Source organism: Salarias fasciatus, chromosome 3 (assembly GCF_902148845.1).
Source record: "Salarias fasciatus chromosome 3, fSalaFa1.1, whole genome shotgun sequence".
Lineage (NCBI taxonomy): Eukaryota > Metazoa > Chordata > Actinopteri > Blenniiformes > Blenniidae > Salarias > Salarias fasciatus.
This window is the reverse complement of record NC_043747.1, coordinates 10,554,940-10,572,749: the sequence shown is the minus strand read 5'-3', so window position 1 is coordinate 10,572,749 and position 17,810 is coordinate 10,554,940. Positions and strand designations below refer to the sequence as shown.

The 17,810-nt window shown below is 43.9% G+C and overlaps 1 protein-coding gene across 3 annotated transcripts in view; it reads left to right on the top strand.

Moving 5' to 3' along the window:
- Nucleotides 1–17,810, top strand: part of arap2 (ArfGAP with RhoGAP domain, ankyrin repeat and PH domain 2) — a 123,682-nt gene that overhangs the window by 17,078 nt on the left and 88,794 nt on the right. For all 3 annotated transcript variants that reach the window (XM_030087984.1, XM_030087982.1, XM_030087983.1), the window contains exons 8-9: nt 2,805–2,925; nt 16,646–16,845. In XM_030087984.1, coding sequence (XP_029943844.1) covers nt 2,805–2,925; nt 16,646–16,845 — 321 coding nt within the window. The remainder of the gene's footprint in view (nt 1–2,804; nt 2,926–16,645; nt 16,846–17,810) is intronic.

Sequence of the window (17,810 nt, the reverse complement as noted above, 5' to 3'; positions counted from 1 at the left end):
GCTGGTGTCCTCATCCCTCCACTGGAAATCCCAGCTGTGGCGGCCATAACACCTTAACTCCATGCTGGTGGTAAAACTCCTTCCACCTTTTTCCTTTTTTTTTTTTTTTTTTTTTTTTTACCCTCCTCCCTCCTGTTTTCTCTCCACGGTGCCTCCATTATTGTAGGCTTTTGCGCCAATGCTCTGCCTTGATTGTCTCCTGAAGTTTACCGTGTTGTTTTTTTTTTTTTTTTTTCAACAAGAGAGAGAGAGAGAGATGTTGTTCCTACCTCCGCAGATGTGTATGAATAGAAGCGTCACTGCCCGGTGAAAACGACACGGTGAAAAAAAAAAAAAAAAAATGTTAGCAAGGGGAATAAATGAGAGGTGGTGATATGACTGAAATGAACAGATGTGGGAGTGGAGGAGCCGGGAGTGGGAGGAGGTCAGATTGAGGGGAAATGAGAGTGGAGGGGATCTTTGGCACGTGAAGTTGAGTCAGGTGTGTCCGTTAGTGGAGAGAGAAGAGAGATAGCTAGGCCTCATTGCTTCCTTGGCAGCCCGGCCCCCCTGGGAATCGGTCTATAAACGTGGCGCTGGCGTGGGCGGCGGCCGCCGCGGTGTCGCCCCGCGTCCCGTTCGAAAAATCCGCCATCCCCGCGCTGACCGCTCGCTTTCCCCCGCATCTCCGCTCTCGGAGTATTTACAGATGCACAACTCGCAATTAAACAACTCTCTCCTCCGTGACCCCAAAACTAGAATTAAAACAATTAATTACCGTTAGCCCGTACTGGGGGATAATTATCAGCTTGCAGCCGCCGCCGCGCTAATTCATCCGCACGTGCACACACGCTTATTTCTCTCCTTTTCCTCACCTTCCTCTAACTCCCCTCTAAATTTAGAGAGAGAAAGAGTCAGATATTGGTGTGAAGGTCCCGGGGAGAGGAACGCACGCGGCTGGCTGTCGGTAATTAGGTTGAGCCACTTCTCGCCATTGTTAACATCCTGCTTTAATATGAGAGCGACTGCTTCCTGACCCTCTTAGGCATCTTCATTTCTACATGATGTCTCTCTTTTCCCATACGCCCCCCCCCCTTTCTCTGTCCTCTTCTTCATCTCTTTTCCTTTTTGATCTGTTTCTCCTCCTTTTTTTTTTTGTATCTTTCCATTATCTTGCTCTCAGTTCTCTCCTTGGCCTTTCACACAACCTAATTTCTCTCTCTCTTATTTTTTTCACGCTCCCGCCATCCATCCATCCGTCCGTCCCCTCCCACCCCCGCTCTCCCTAACCGACTGTGTCGACCAGTGTATTTCTGGCCCTCTGGTCTCTAGAAATAGGCTTTTTGTGGACGGCAAGGTCATTGGCTTAATTAACAATGGCGAGAAGGAGTCAGAAGTTCACGTCCTTTTTTTTTTTTTTTTCTTCCTCCCCTCCTCACTTGGTTGCTGCATTGTCTCCGAGAAATGTGTGACTGTGGGATGGAGCTGTGGGGGGGAAAAAAAAAACAAAAAAATAACAGTGCATTTCTGCTCAGGACTGCAGAGAATCAAAATTCAGGTCAATCTTGTTGAAGAGCGACAGGCAGCAAGCGGAAAGCTTTTTTTTTTTTTTTTCATACTTTGCAATGATAATGACATTATCAACATGAATAATGTAATGTCTGCTATGACCCCTTTCTCTCCTCTTTTTTTTTTTTTTCATTTTTTTTTTTTTCTAACAGCCCAGTGATCGCCACGCTGGTGCAGACATGTAACGTACTGTCCCCTCCCCGCTCGCATCCATTGCAGGTGCGCCTAGATTTTCGGTAGCTTCTGTGTTAGACTTTCCCCCCGTCAAGTTCTGAATACTGATCCGCTGCCGGCGGAGCTGTGTCCCCGCTTCTTTAGCGGCGATGATATTCAGGTTTGATTTCTTTATTTGGGACCCCTCTGTCTGGATCACATTGACCCAGTACTTTAATTGCCATTGTCAAGGGAGGCTGTTAAGAGGGTCACGAAGCCTCCAGTGCAACATCCTCCTTATTTGGATGCCTCCGCTTGTGCTGCTGGGGGAAAAAAACAATACACATAAGCGAGTCCCACTTTACCCAAGTACTTCCTGTACTTTTTCTTTTTTTTTTTTTGCTCGGATCCCCCAGTGTAGCGTGCATGACTCTTTTTTAAATATTTGAGAAGTTTGTTTTCAGCTTGTAGATTTATTTTAAAAATGCCTTCCAACGCCCAAACGGCAGCCGTGTCTTATTCATGTATTTATGGGCGTAACTCTCAAGGCCGCCGTCAGCACCTTCATTTCAAAATTATGCACATTTCAAGATCTGAGTTTGAGGTCAAAGATCACGTCGATGCAAGTCTGACTTGGCCTGTTTCCCCCGCACGCGGCTCATTTTCAAGCCGGCGTCGGTCTGACTTTCCTGTTTGTATTCCTTCCGCGACGTTTTGGATTCAAACGTCTCCTTGTCCGAGAGCCGTGTGCCATTTATCAAAGATATTGCTTGAAAGGGGGAACAGGAAAACTATTTCTGCAAATAATGTGACGCCGCATTGAAGAGATATGGCCGGAGTTTGATGAGGATGTCTGTCAGAGCCGCTTCCAGTTGAATGCAATCTCCGCTGACGGTAATACATCCCAGAATTACGCATCTATTGATGCAAACAAAGCGCTGGGAAAAAAGCAATTGTGGCTCCGCAGATTCAAATTATAGGAATAAGCAACAATTCTGTGCAAGCATGCACGAAGCTCTGTCATTTTTAATCTACGTGTTTTTTTTTTTCCCAGTGTGCTTCAGTGGTGATGTACACGTGTCCGTCTTTGTCTCCCTGTGCAGGAGATGTACTCCAAGGGTATGATCTTCGCCAGTGCAATCAGGCAGGTGCGTGGCCTGGGAGACAACAAGTTCGAGGTCGTCACTCTCCTCCGGACGTTCGTCTTCCGGGCTGAAAGAGAAGGTACAACAAGTGCATCCCTGTCTCCTTTGTGCTGCGTCTTTGCAGCCCTCTATCTATTGTGCCTTCCGCCGTCGCTCTGACCGGCCGATTCCCCGCCGAGCCTTGTTTTTTGTCCCCTCTCCTCCTTTTGTGTGCGCCTCTTTCTCCTCTCCTCTTTCCCAGTCACACCTTACCTTCATGACCGTCTTTTCTCTCTTTTTAGCTTTTGTTTTCATCACAAGGTTCTTTTTTTTCCCCCCTTTTCTTGTCCCGTCTATTCTTTTCAGCGATAATGGAAGTTTTACATGCCTCGGGATGGTTTTCCGAAATGGCCCCTGTGTAAAGAAATGTCGTATTTTGGGAAAATACTTTCATTTTCTTTCTTTCAAAATGCATATGAATAGATTGATGTGTATTTTGTGCCTGGGTATTAAAAAGTTGCTGTGTTCAACTTTCTTTACAAAGCATTTTTTTTTTTTAATTTTTAGACACTTCAGCCATCTATATTTTCCGCAAATCAATTGAATAGGTGTCCTAAAAATGATAAATGATTAAAAAAAAAAGATAAAATGATAAAAAAAAAAAACAACGAAGAAAAAAACTAACTTCTGTTAACAGCAATTCAACAAACATGCTGGGGTTATGAGAGGTAACTGGGAGCAGGGAGAACATGCAAACTCTCCTCGGAAACTAACTTGGGTGTTCTTGAGTACGCCGAGTTCACCGTTGATTGACTGAGCCACACTTTATGTACGACTGATAACGTCTCCTTTGAATATGATGAATATTCGCCTGTGTAAAGGAGCTGGAATAGCAGAGAAAAAAAAACAGCCTTCCGAACTCTGCTAAAGTGAATAAAATACACCTCTCACAAAGACTTACCCACTTATAGGAAGAGTCAGACTGAGAACGCCCCCAGAAACTGTCTGAAGCTCCTTCTTGAATGCACAAACATAAGATTTGTATTAATAGTCATATCGCACTTGAGGAAAAAGAGCAAATAAGTGTAATTCATAAAATGTTATTTCTCAAAGTTATTTTAAAGTATTAAGTGAATGAATAGCACTTTGTGTGGCAGGGTGTGTATGTGCAGCTCAAGGAGATCTTGGTTGGCACTAATGACTTGGCGTCCCTGCCTGAACCTTTGCTACAGAGCCAATCTCCAGGGACAAAGTATGTAAAAAATGGGAAGAGAGAGAAAAAAAAAAAATTAAACCTCCCTGGAATTGCTCTTTAATAATCTCATTCCTCTTTTCCTCTCTTCATCTCTCTGTCAGACAAAACAGGGTAAGAGTTGTCTGTGCTTATCGTCTTTCGGCGGGGGGGGGGGGGGGGCAGCGTTGGCTGTGTCGGTGCTAATGAGACGGGATTTCTCTCCTCCTTCCTGCCTGCTTGACGATGGCGGTCCATTAGGCAGCCCGGGTCAAACAGCTCACTCACTAATCGAGGGGTCGGATACCGGTTGACCTTTGATTCTGGCGAATAAGGAGAAAGTGTTCGGCTACGCGGTAATGGCGGCGAGAATGAAACCTGGGCGAACATGGCAGAAGTATTTAATTAAATAAGACCTCAGCGCAAATTATTGACGTGTGGACATCTGTCAAGCCCGGTATAGAAACGTCAATACTTGACTTGCTCATCATTATTATCGAGCATCGGCTTCTTTGCTCGTGTGGTCGTTTGGCGCTCGGTGCCGAGTTCGCCGCGATGTCGAAGATTAAAATACGTCTCTGTGTCTGTCGATGTCTGCTCAGCGGAGGGGCTGATCGCGATAAGAAAAGCACAGGTTCTTGCATCAGAAGTATTCAGATGTGCTCCATTTTATGGAAAAGTTCCGTATGGAGCGGCGATAGCTCAGCTGGTTGCAGGTTCAATCCCCCATCTGTCCATGTGTTGAAGTGCCCTTGAGAAAGACAGACCGGCTCGCAGCAGATTACATGGCAGCTGTCTCCTTTGGCGTGTGGATGTATAGGAGGATGTGAATGACATTGAAGTGCTTTGACGGCTGTTAAATCAGCGGGAAAAGATTGAACTCCATCCATCTTCAATCTCTATTTCACCGTTTACCATATTTAGATTAATTTCTATACAGATGCCTGTTCACACCAGTTAAGCACACTTGTCTCAAACAGTAATTCCCATCGTTTTCATTGAGAGGCCCAAATATTTACCGTTGTAAACCTTGACAACGCCCCCAACACGCACCCTCTACAATTCCTAAAAATAATCTGAAGGACCTTGATCACACAGTAACAGTGAAATACTGTTTCTTTGTTATATTCTGAAATGATGAGTTCATTTTCTCTGAGGATCGACACTTTGGGTTTACACACAATCTCAGTGTATTTAATGGACTTGTGCTGTTTCAACTTGCACAGTTTCAAACTCAGGTTTTTCACTGCAAAAGAGGAATTCAGCTCCAGTTTTGTCCATTTCTTCCATAAAGTGATTCTCTGTGTAACTCTATTTGGGTGGTCATGTAACTGCTTAAACGTTGTAGTTTTGTGACAGAATTTTTGGGATCAGGACGTCGCTGATTTGATTCCCACAGTGGACAGCAAGGCGATCACTGTGGATCCCTGAATACTGTGACCCCTTGATCCCACAGCACGCGTCGACCTGCGGTGCGCCACTGCGCGTTCACGTCCGTTTTTGTGTGTGCGTGTCAACGCCCACTGCACGCGTTCTCCTGCGCTCTGCTCCGTCAGAGCAGAGCGCAAAAACATTGTGAAGCGCATGCGCGAGATGTTCAAGATCCCGCAATATACTGAGAGCACTAAAAGCCGGAACAACAACAACAACAACAACAACAACTCATTCATTCGTCGTTTCTTTGCCAAACAGTTTCTCAACTTCCACAATGAGTCTCTGTTCATCCATGGCGATAGTTTAGCTGCGCATCTGGAAGTAAACACAGACCCGACCCACTCCGTCTGTGCTGCGCGTTTATCTTCATTACCCTTTCACAATAAAATAAGCACACAAACGAACTGTATTAAGGGGACAGACATTACTACTACATGGAAAACAAACCATGTGCTATTTTATTAACTCCACAAATGTATTCAAATATCAAACTATGCACATCTTCAGTTTTTTGGATATTTGTAATGAGCTTTATTTCTGACAAAATGCATATATAAAACAATATTGTTACAAATAGATGTATAACTACATGACTAACCAACACTTGTGACCTGGCACAATATAAGTACTAAAGATTATACAAAGATACTTCAGTGAACATCTCTGACAATAACCAAAAATATAAACGTTTCAAATTATTTAATTTTGAAAACACAGAAGTTGTTTCTGTCCTCTTTCCTGTTTGGAGCTATCCGAGCAGCGGAGCTTGACGCGCTCGCTTGCGGCCGCGGCCAAAAATAGGTGGGACGCGCATTTTTATCCTGGACGCGGCTGAGCGTGCCGCTCGCGTCGGTGACGCACGCGAGCGAACGCTGGATGTGGAACTGCTCCCGACCACTACAATGGCAACCCATTTGCTGCGGCCAGTGCGACGCAGCGCAACGCGGCCGAACGCTCCCAAAACGCGTGCTGTGGGATCCGTGGGTGAGACCCTTGACCTCAATCAGCTTCAAAATAATCATTAGTTTTAGTTTGGCAGTTTAGCAATCAATTCTGCAAAAAATGTCAAACTTATTTTATTGAAAAATGGCAATGAATAAGTACAAGAATTTTGATTCAACAAGATAAAGTTAGTTATTTCCTTAGACCTTAATATGAATCAATCACTTCAATTTAACTACTCATTGGCACTCTGGTAGAAATTCTGAAGAGTTTAATTACATTTTTGTGGCCTTCATTGTGATCTAGGAAAAAAAAAAAAAGTATTTATGTTGACAGCAGTAATTAACACATTCGTTAGCAACATAAAATACGATGATCATATCTTCTAAAAAAAAAACAAAACAGAAACAATGAGTAGTGGCAAAAGAGATGAATAAATCACAAAATGGCATTGTCAGGGTTGTTTTTACTCTTGTTTTGTTCCCCCATCAAATTGCATGAAAACAATTGAGAAGCGTTTATATAGACAATTTATGAAAAACATGAAAGGTTGATGTAAAAGGTGAAATGTTTTGATGAAATTTCACTTTTTCTTGAATATCTTTGATATTCTGTAATATACTGTAATAGTAATATATGATAATATACTGTATATACACACATGTTCTAGGGATGCAAGGCTCAAGTGAAGCTAATTTCATGTGCTGCTAGTTTACTTTCAGAAGAAAATTAATCATGAATGTCTATGTAAATCTATTAAAAGCCGAGGAGTTATTGAGTGTCATTGTCTGTTGAGAACCTTTGACTCAGTTTCATATTATCTTCCGTCGACTGTGACATTTCAACAGTATCAGACACATAGCGCCTCCAGTAAATGTTTTTTTTTTCTTTTTTTAATTTATATCATTTATGGTTGGGTTTCTTTCTCCACGAGTCAAATACTTTAATGCCTAATACTTGAAAATGCATTTCAACCCCATTGTGTGATTAACAGAGGAATCATGACTTAAATTTGGTGTTGATCAGCAACCTTTTGTTGTACTTTTAGTGTGTGTAACATTATTAAACTAACTAAAACCTTACAAATTCTCTAAATTAAACACATTTCTGTTTAAAAAAGATATTTGCTCATTTGAACAAATAGTGCCCTGTGGGTGATTTAGCATCAATGGGCATGGAACTGACAACGGAGACACTGTCACGCTATTCTTATTTGCACAATACCAGTATTGAAGCACTTTTCTTTATCATCAGTGTTTGTATTTTCAGAGTAAATGCGTCAATGCTCTGACTGGGAGGAAAATATGTAAGATTGCAGTGACCTCCTTGACTAATTTTTCATGTGTTTTATGAACACCGTCAAGTGACTTATTGGTTTGGATTGAACTGAATGAAATGCCAGAATTCACAAATACTGGTATTTTTTGTATTAACTGGCACCAGGACTGTGTTCATTATGGAACATTAACTTATTGAGGAATTGTGGATGACTTTAGGAAAGTATTGCAGTGTGTTGAAGGAGTTCATATCCCAAATTATGTTCCCAACATACACATTGTCAGTTTGATCCAATATCATACGCTGTGTTTATCTGTTGCAAATCATATCCTGATAACCAAACTCATATTGCAGCATTTTTACATGTTTAAGTTGTGCTGTCTTGCTATATGCTTTAATGGGGTTTAGACTTTACTGACAGCACTAACCTCCTCTTTCTGCTGCTGCAGTTCGTCACTATGCCGATGACCGTCCGCTGTTTTTGTCCATTTACGTCGCCGGTCATGAGCGCGTCATTTGTCACACTGTCGGCAGACTGACCACCGTGCGTCACGCTCGGATGACCTGACACACATCCGGGAGGACGGTGAGGGCCGTCTGATCCGGAGGTGGCGCCCTGACCGGTCGGCAGCGGCGGGAAGCCTCTCGCAAGGGGTGGACGCTGCCTTCGGGAGACGGGATCGGGAGAACGGGGGAGCGAAAAGAGAGAGGGAGAACGAGGAGAAAACTTGGCCTCATCACCTCATGCATCTTTAAACAGGCCCACTCGCTTCACGGCGGAGAGTCATCAATCTTTGGGGAAACACACGAGAAAGAGCGAGACACGAGGAGACGGCGGCGAGGAGAAGCAGTAGGTTAGTGAAGTGGAGTTAAGGGGCTGATGCGGCTGGGGTGAGAGGAGGGGAAGAAAATGATGGAGTGATGGTCCGAGGAGTGCGCGAGGGTGTTAAAGACATTCAAGAGGCGTAGAGGAAGGAGGGGATGGGAGCAACAAGGGAAGGGAGAGATTAAGGGAGGGGATAACGGCGGTGGATCGGGCCGGAGAGGCTGACACACAATCTCGGTGTGGAAAAAAGCAACGGAGAGGTAAAGGCGGCGACGGCGGGGAGAGATGAAAAGGGCAGGGTGAAGATGGAGAGAGGGAGGAGGAGGAGGAGGAGGAGGGAGAAGTGAGTGAATAATTGAAGGCCACCGGAGAGAGTGTGCACACAGCTGTCGGCTGATTCCCCACTTGGTCCGCAGGTGGCCTCTTCCCTCAGGTACTGTCAGCTTGAGAGAGGAGAGATGGAAGGAAGGAGGGAGGAAGGCGGCGAGAGAAGAAAAGCGGGAGGGAGGCAGGGACGCGAGAAGGAACATGAACGGAGAGTGACGGGAGACAGACGGGACGGGAGAGGTGTGGAGAGGCTGCACACAAACACGCTGCTAGACAGAAAATGCGATTTATCACTGAGGAGGGGGGGGGAAAAGAGGTGATGATTTGTATGCTGATGGTTTCGCGATTGGGTTTCACAATTGGCTTTCCACAAGTCTGTCTGCAACATATGTTGATGGCGAGGAACGAACAGAGTGGTGGAAATATTTACAAAGGAGGCCAGAGACCGAGGAATCACTGCGGCACCTTAGCTGTATAAGCTATATTAAATATCTTGTTTCATGTGTGTCTACGTTTGTGTACACCTTGTGAAACAGACTTAGTGCAGGATTAATGATCAAAACAGTATTTTTTTTTTTTTTTTGCAAGGCAGTTTTCATTCATTTGCTATTTTAGACGTGTCTCTTTTTTTTTTGGTTTTTAGTTTTCTAGTGGGCTAAACTATTCTACTTTTTGTATTGATTAATTTAGTTATGCAGCATTACATCTTTTACCGTTTTAGGTAATGAGGGTCTGTCTGAAATAAAAAAAAAAAAAAAAATTCAAATCGTTGATTTCACATATATTTAAAAGCTTCAGCGATCTCATTACAGAGGAGGTAAAGAGCCACATGTGGTTCCAGAGCTGCAGGTTGCAGACTTCTGACTATGGGGAATATAAGACAAGTATCCATTCTCTTTCAGCTCTTTTTCTTTGGTCTCGACCGCTTGCTGTGAATAGGAAAAAAAAAAAAAAAAAAAGCGAAAGTGGAAAACTCTTCACTTGAGTAAAAGAGCAGGTGATTGTGTAAAACAACACAGAGGTGAAGTGGGTCTATTGATTTAACTTGTTTATTGAAATAAATCAACCCCCCAAAAAAGTACCGGCTGTTGAGGCATCAAAAATATAAAGGTATGAGAAACTAAAAAAGCTGTTATGAAGGACATTTCTACTTGCTTCTTTTGATCTTGTCAAACATTCCTCTTGAATGGATGAAGGATGTCTCTGGGCTCTGAATCAGCTCAGTATTATTCACCTCCAGACGTGTTGCTACCAGGTCCACCCGACACTGACATCGCACTCCAGTCTCGCCCGATCTTTCCTGCTTTTCCTTTTATGCCGCTTTGGTCTTTTTTTTTACATGTGATGTGCATGAGGTATGCTGATGGATCGTCTGCAAGCAGTTGCTTGGACCATTTCAGTTGAAAACAGTCACTTTGGTGTGAAGAAAAAAAATCAATCGGTACTCTCAAAGAACAAATTAAATCTTGAAATTTTAATCTTTGCTCAGGATGTGGTTCCACACCTGATCTACAGTTAATAAAGTTAATGCATTTTTAATTTTGTTGCACAGTAAACAATATTTTGAAAAGATTCTCATCTTGAAACAAAGGAGGGTCAAATATGACACCTACACTGCTGAAAAAAAACTTAAGTTCACTGTGAGTAACCCTCACTCAAAAAATAAACTTGACAGTAGAAAGAAATAGAAAGCTGGACTCATTTCCTTCTCGTGCCATTCGTGCAGGTCTGCCTGCATGTTTGACAGGTGGAGAGAAATTGAGGACTAAAGTGCTGTGATGAAAGTGCTGCTGGAGTGAGTTTAGTGTAAATCTTGTGAGATTTCACCCTTTAAATGTGTGTGTGCGCCTCATTCCAAAGTACATTTATTTGATGTGTTGGGTCTGATCTGCTTGTGAAGGAGCTGGGATCTCCCTCGCAGTGGAAATGAGTCGAGCAGATACATTTACCAGAGGGAGGATATATATCCCTCCACGCTCTCACCTGAGTGATGCTCGGTTCCCTCTTGAAAAGTTTGCAGCGTTTCTTGAAATCGGACCAAAAGAAGTAAACAAACTTGCGCTGATTAACTGGTGTGATGTAAATTCTGCTCCAGCTTCCGCAGCGAAGCCGCGCGCTCGGCTGCATGCAAAGCTATAGGATTAATGCGGTGGCACTTTTATGACTTTAGAACTCACTGACTGCTCATAAAATATACACTAACCTCCAAAAGTGTTGGAACAGTGGAGCCATTTCCTTTATTTTTTGATTTCTTTTTTTTTGCTGGAGACGGAAAACATTTGACATCAAAAGACGAATATGAGACAAAAGATCAATATTTCAGCTTTTATTTCGAGGTATTTGGATCTGATGCGCGACTTTAAAAGCATCATCTTTTGTGAGAAGCCTCCTGCTTTTCATGCCAAAGGCACAGGATCATGTAACTGACAAGTGTGTTTTGTAGCCCAATAGCATGAAATATTCAGAAGATAGTGTTTAATATTTACACTCGGTTTCAGATTTGGGTTTTCACAATCAGAGCCATCGCACAGACATTGAACGCAGCCACTACATCCATCTGGAACATCTTGAGGAAGAAAGAAACCACTGGTGTGCTGAATAACAGACTATGAGGAAGAAACAAATAGCGGCTGATGATGAAGACCCAGGGGTGAAGCCGTCAGCCATCGGTTTTGGCCCACGGGCCTTATGTTTGACACCCCTGGTCTATGGAAACATTTTGTATGGCATAAGTGGAAGTGTATGAAAAATAAACACATATAAAATCAGATCCTGATTTTTAATATGTTAGAAATGAAAGGTGAAATGTCGCTCTTGGAAATGGCGTCGCTGTTTGAAAACTTCAGGAGGCCAGTTCACAAACCTGTCGAATCAGAGGTGGAAATCCCTCCTTTTGTGCGCGGCGCTTGTGATCTGCTGTAAGAGGGCGGCGCCTCTGAAGCCCGCTGCATCCTGCGGCTTGTTGTTTCGGAGGTCTGTGCTGCAGTCACACTTCAGTCGGACTTAAATCATACATATGGAGGCGGACGGAGACCTGATCCGGAGATCTGGACGGCAATTTAACGTTGGTTCATGAAATTCTTTACGTGCTGCAGACATGGAGATTGACTGTTCTCTGAAGGAACGGTATCCAGTGCTTTAAGGTGAAATGATTTAAAAGGGATAAAAAAAAGGAGACAACTAGAATCTCTTCGCCTTGTGTGTATATCCCCCCCCCCCCCCCCCCCCCTTATTTTGCCGTTCTCATTCCTGTTCGTGGCGACTGTGTGGGCGGCTTCTAAGATCTTCGTCGAGCGCTGAGTGGACCTGGCTCTCATCTCTCCCACTTTCAATGAGGATTAGCTGCCTCTCTCTCCGTCTCTCTCCATGTAAAGTGGAATAGTCTTTCAAAGCGATGCGCATGCATATATCTCTTAACAAGCGATGAAGCTGGGTATGGCAGTTGTTTTTTTTTTTTTTTTTTCTTTTAGTGGACAAGAGTGGCGTGCGTTCTTTTTATAGACACGCAGAGGTGAGGGCTTGTTTGCGTGAATACTTTTGGCAATCGCGCTGAGGGTCCATGTGCGAGACCGCGTGCGCAAACAAACATACACTCAGAGCGTACGCAGGGTCCATTCAGGCGCAGTCAGACGCACACGTTCTAAGTTGCAGTGGTCTGCGTCGGATTCCTCCCCGGTCCTCCCACCTTCCTTCCTCGCTCCCTCCCTTCCTCCCCGGATTGACAGCTCGGGCGAGGAGAGCGGAGGAAGCGAGGAAGGAGGCCCTGAATAAATGAACAGGCAAATAAGTGAGCGCAGGACAGGTAATGGAACTCAGAAAAGCAGGGTGGGAACGGAACAGTAAAGCCTGGTGATGTAAAGAGCGGTCAATAATTGAGTAGGACATGTATTATTGACGATGGCTCTTTGTGAATTCATAAGAATCTTGTGGGGGGTGGGGGGTCGAGGCAGCAGAAACGGGATTGGGGATCTCCGGGAGGGGGAAGAACGTGGAGTTGGATGTCCGGAGAGGGGAAACTTTTCTTCAGAAGCGAAGACGATGGCGGGTGTGTTTGTATTATCAGGTCAAGGAGAGACACAAAGGCTGAGAGGAGAGCCGGGAGGTCGCAGTCAGGACTATAATTGAGGTCAGTGTGCGTCAATGACAGGCTGACAGTGACCCAGAAGAAATGATTGACACTGAGGGAGTCCCCCCCTCCCTTCCTCTGTGGCTCTTCAGGTGCAGAGTGAAGTGAGGACACAGCAGCAGGTCACACGCAGAAACACAACACACCAGAAAGACTCGCCAAGATTCAAATTGTAGCTCAGTAGTTATCAATGATGTTTAAAAAAAGCAAAGTTCACCCCGATCTCCTTGGGGAACCCGGGTTCAAAACCTCGCCAGCATGAAGATATAAGCCAAAAAAATAGTATTGCACTGACTTCAATTCGATGGAATTAGATTGAACTGCAGACGTTTCAGCGGTTTCAGCGCTGCTGTCATTTGTGAAACCCTTTGCAGAGCTGCTGTCTCCCTCTTTGAGATTTTGTCTTCAGATAAGAGCAACTCTGTCCCGGTTTAACTGAACTTGTTTTTCAGAGGAGATTCACTTCATCATTCTTATGCAAGCCACCTTTCTGACTGAACTCTGAAGGATGGCCACTTGTAAAAAAAGGCTTCATAAGGAACACGAATGAATAATACCCAACATAAATACTGACAGTTATCTGCAAAATCAATTTTCTTTTTTGACTTACTTGCCTCCGTTTTATTCCTGGACACTTAAAATTGTTAAACGTGTCATTTTTATCTGTTTGAACACAGTGTGTTTGAAGATACGAAGCTAATTCACAACATTAACCTTGACCGGGACGACGCTTCAGCCGCGGCTTCAATAATCGGCTCATGGTCGGTATCGGGGGGGAAGAGCGTCATACTGCAAGGCAGACACGTGTGATCAGCTTTTTTTTTTTTTTTTTTTTTTTTCCTCCAGCCGGCTAAATATGTGTAGATTAATCTTAGTCATCCAGCCTGTGAGTTGTCAGCACCTCGTCTCCCTCAGCAGTTCAGCACATGGTGTTCTTGTTGGATTTCTCTTCTGTCTGAGCTGCTTTGAGGAAGGCGGCGAGTTCCCAGCAGCTCCGGGCCGTCTGTTCTTTTGATGAGCTGCAGCAAGAAATCTAGAAAGGGAAGAAAAAAAAAAGAAAGCAGATTTTTCAATCAGTTAGATCAATAAATAATCACAAAAAAAACAATCACACTCACTGTTACTAAATCAGGGCGCTCGAATTGTATAATTTGCTTACCTCCTAGAAACTCATTCCTCCTTTTTTTTTGTATTAAATTGCTAATTTTTCATTAATGTTGGCTACATGATTGTGTATGTTTATCTTTTCTCATTTCTAACATAACAGACATTTTAATAAATGGAATAAGGCAAACTGAGAAGTAATTACACCCAGTGAAGATTGGCCGTCTGTTCCCAGAGTCCCGTGTTTGAAGATCACTCGTAATGCCCTTCATCCCGTTGTTTTGCTGAAATTCACACATCCAAAAATACATTTCCTGAAGAAGGGGGGGCATGATGGCACTTTGTGACCACACGAACGTTCATTGTTGTTCTGTGAGCGTCACTTTGTCACGTTGTGCATTTCAGGGAAGTATCTGTCATTCTGTCAGCGCTCGGGCTTTTTTGTCTTTGAGTGATGAGTTGATGGCTGAGCAGATGTTGAACCGAAGTGTGTTTCACCTCTTAAAAACTTTTTATTTTGTGCAAAAAAAAAAAAAAAAAAAAAAGTGACATTTTGCCTCCTCTCTGATTTGCTGGTCCAGCCGTTTGCTTGGCTTTAGATTATTTGCTGTTTCTTCTGTTCGTTCGTTGAACAGTTAACACAGTTGGGTTTCTGTTTTGGACCCCCTGATGAGCGTCTGTGTATGTTTACAGTCCTTTGGTATTTCCACTTTGCTGGCTTTGATCGCGCAGTGCCTTGAGTGGTATGGGAACGGGCTTTACATCGCCATCCTGTCGCGAAGAAGTTGCAGCAGAAATGATCACAGAGGCCTTCATTTGAGTGTAAACCGCGGACGGGCCCTGATGTATTGTGCTGCGTTTGAGCCCTTTATTTTCCCGGTAATCCGGGGAGATCTCCTGGAAGTTAGAGCCACTGTCATCCTGCTCAAGGACGGACAGTTTTTGAAGACACCAAACAAGTTGGATGTGCCCGTTGGAGGACGATGGACTGTTTGCTTAACGTCTCTTTCTACCTGGAGTGTCCCGTCAGATGCTTTGCATCTGTTCAAAGGCATTAGAAGCCTGTCAGTCTTAAGATATCTCTGTACGTGTTGGACTTCATTGTCTCAAACATGCAATTATAGCCTTCTCCAGCCTCTTTCAAATAGCCCGTTCGCTCTTGTAATTTGACACCAGCCTCATATTGCTGCCGTCTGGATCAGGAAAACTGCAACAAACTGGCATAAAAGTCAAATCTGATCTGGTGTTGACAGCAGTTTTGATGGGTTTTAATGAAAGTAGCTGCTTTGTGCTTATAGAGACCATTATCTTCGTATTTTGATTAATTATGTCAACCTATTCCAAACTGTCTGAAGTCTGGAGTTACTGAAAAATGTCATGAACCTGACAACTTGGCATTTGCACATCTTTAATTTGACGGTCAAACACTGCACCATCGATAAAATGTCACAAATGTTAGAAGAAAAAAAAAAAAACTCCTCAAGTTTGTCTCCGATTGTGACTTTTGACACTTGGAAAAGTCACTGTGGTCTCGTGATTATCACAGTTGATTCACAGAATATTGTGATTTTAATAAGGAGTTAGCATGTTCTCCCTGTGGGTTCAGTAACATTTTCAACAAAATAATAGAAACTTTTCTGCATTTGTCTTCATGATTATGGATTATCGGGAAAGTGCGTGATCACACGAAATACTGCGAGATTATCACAGATCAATGCTGAATACAAAAATATAATTTAACAGCGTGAGAAAGTGTTTACGTTGTTTGGGATTGCGAGTGTTTACAGCGTGTTTGTGGTACTGTCTGACTGCCTGCCACAGTCGCGTTTCATAAATTTTTCATGACTTTGAGTGGTAACCATGACATATAGTGCACCTGGCAGTGGGAGATTCGGCTTTGAGGCTCAGCCAAGCAGCCATTGTTCTCACCACTCGACAAAACTAACAGAAGAGGTGATAGAAAGATGAACAGGTTTCGGTTCACGCTTTTCGGTGACTTTGCTGTGTTGTTTCTTCACTTCAAGACAAATGAATGTATTCACAGCAGTGTGACGTCTTCTCATTACAAGCTCCTTTCTTCCAACCTATATTTTAATTAGGTGCTTTTTTTTTTTTTTTTCTTTTCCTCCAATTTGCCCCCATCACAGCTTGCTCGAGACTTGGGAGTCTCACAGAAGCAGCTATCTATATCTTCAGTGCCAGACTTTGCAGCTTTTTTGCTTAACACTATAGTGTTTTACCAGAGGATGAGCTAATTTTCATCCATTGTAGCTCTTTCTCTGTTGCAATAACATTTCTTCTGTATGAAAATGTTCGGCGCTGAAGGTTTTTAGCAGCCAACAAAGCTCGGTGAAGGGAAAAGTGATGAATTAACACTCGGATTCAAAGGTGTTGGGATGCCCTGATCTCCCTTTGTCTGCTTCTCTTTCTGGCTTTTTCCTTGATTTCTCGTCCCTCCTGCATTCGCTCTTTCGCGCGCTCGCATCCGCTCGCCGCCATCTGCCTCGTCTCTTCCGCCGCTTCCGTCTCTCACCCGTGCGCGTGTTTCGCAGGGGATCGTCACGAGTGGATGGAAGCTCTTCAGACGGCCACGCGCCTCCCCGCCCGCGGCTCCCAGAAGCGCTCCGACAGCCTCCTCCTCCTCCACCCCTCCTCCACAAACAAGAGAGGCCTGCTGGAGCTCCGCGGTTACAAAGGCAGAGTGCTGGTGTCCCTGGCGGGGAGTAAAGTCAGGCTCTGCAAAACAGAACAGGTACTTCCAGCACCGCCGGGACCCCCTCTCCGCAGAATGACAGCTTCCCGTTTGAAAAGGGGGGGGGGGGGGGAGAGATGATAATCACAGCGTATTTGAAGCAGGGGTGGCAGGAATGGAGACGTTCATGAATGCGTAATGCGGGAAAAAAAAGTAAATATATATGTGTGTAAATGCTTGGGGGTACACCGAGATGCGGCGTACAAGCACATGCCAGAGCACACAAGTGGCTGGTTGGAGCCAAGCTGAGCAGAAGCTCGATCACAGCCGCGACGATCCGGATCAGTGTGGAGAACAGGTGGGAGAAGACGAGCAGGTTCTCCAGCGGCTTCAGAGTCGCAGACAAACTTTGCCTCTTGGAAGGAAATCACAGGAGTTTTTCTGGAGTTTTCGCACACTCTAGTCACGCCGATCGTCTGCTGTGAAGTGGTCAGCCGGGCTGTTCTCTGGCAGTCTCATAAAAATGAAGTTAGTTTTTTTATTTCTTACTTGTTGTTGAGCGATGTTTCCTGGTTCTCTAGTTACGGGTTTATTCCTGACTGATGCAACTATAAAATGGATTTCATCAGCCACCGATATCCTACGTTTACTATCACAATAACTTAACAACGGGCACAGTTTAAAACAGGACTGTCAAACTGATTTTAGTAACAAGGCCACATACACGCTCGTATATATTTTATATTCATTTCCAGATGTGGCCCATATTTAATCATTTATCTTCTTTTCGATGTCCATTATGAGAACGCTTCCAGTTTCTCCCATGAGTCCAAACACAGCAGAACAAACAGCAGCGGCAGGATCATGTCTGTTGGGGGCAACAGATATATCGACAATTGTTTGTGTATTTCTCACCAAGCAGATTGCAGCCAGCAGATGCATTATTATCATTCATTTGATGTTTTTCTTTTTGAAAAGTACGATCTGGTTTTTTTTTTTTTTTAGTTGGATGCTTTTTCCATGTA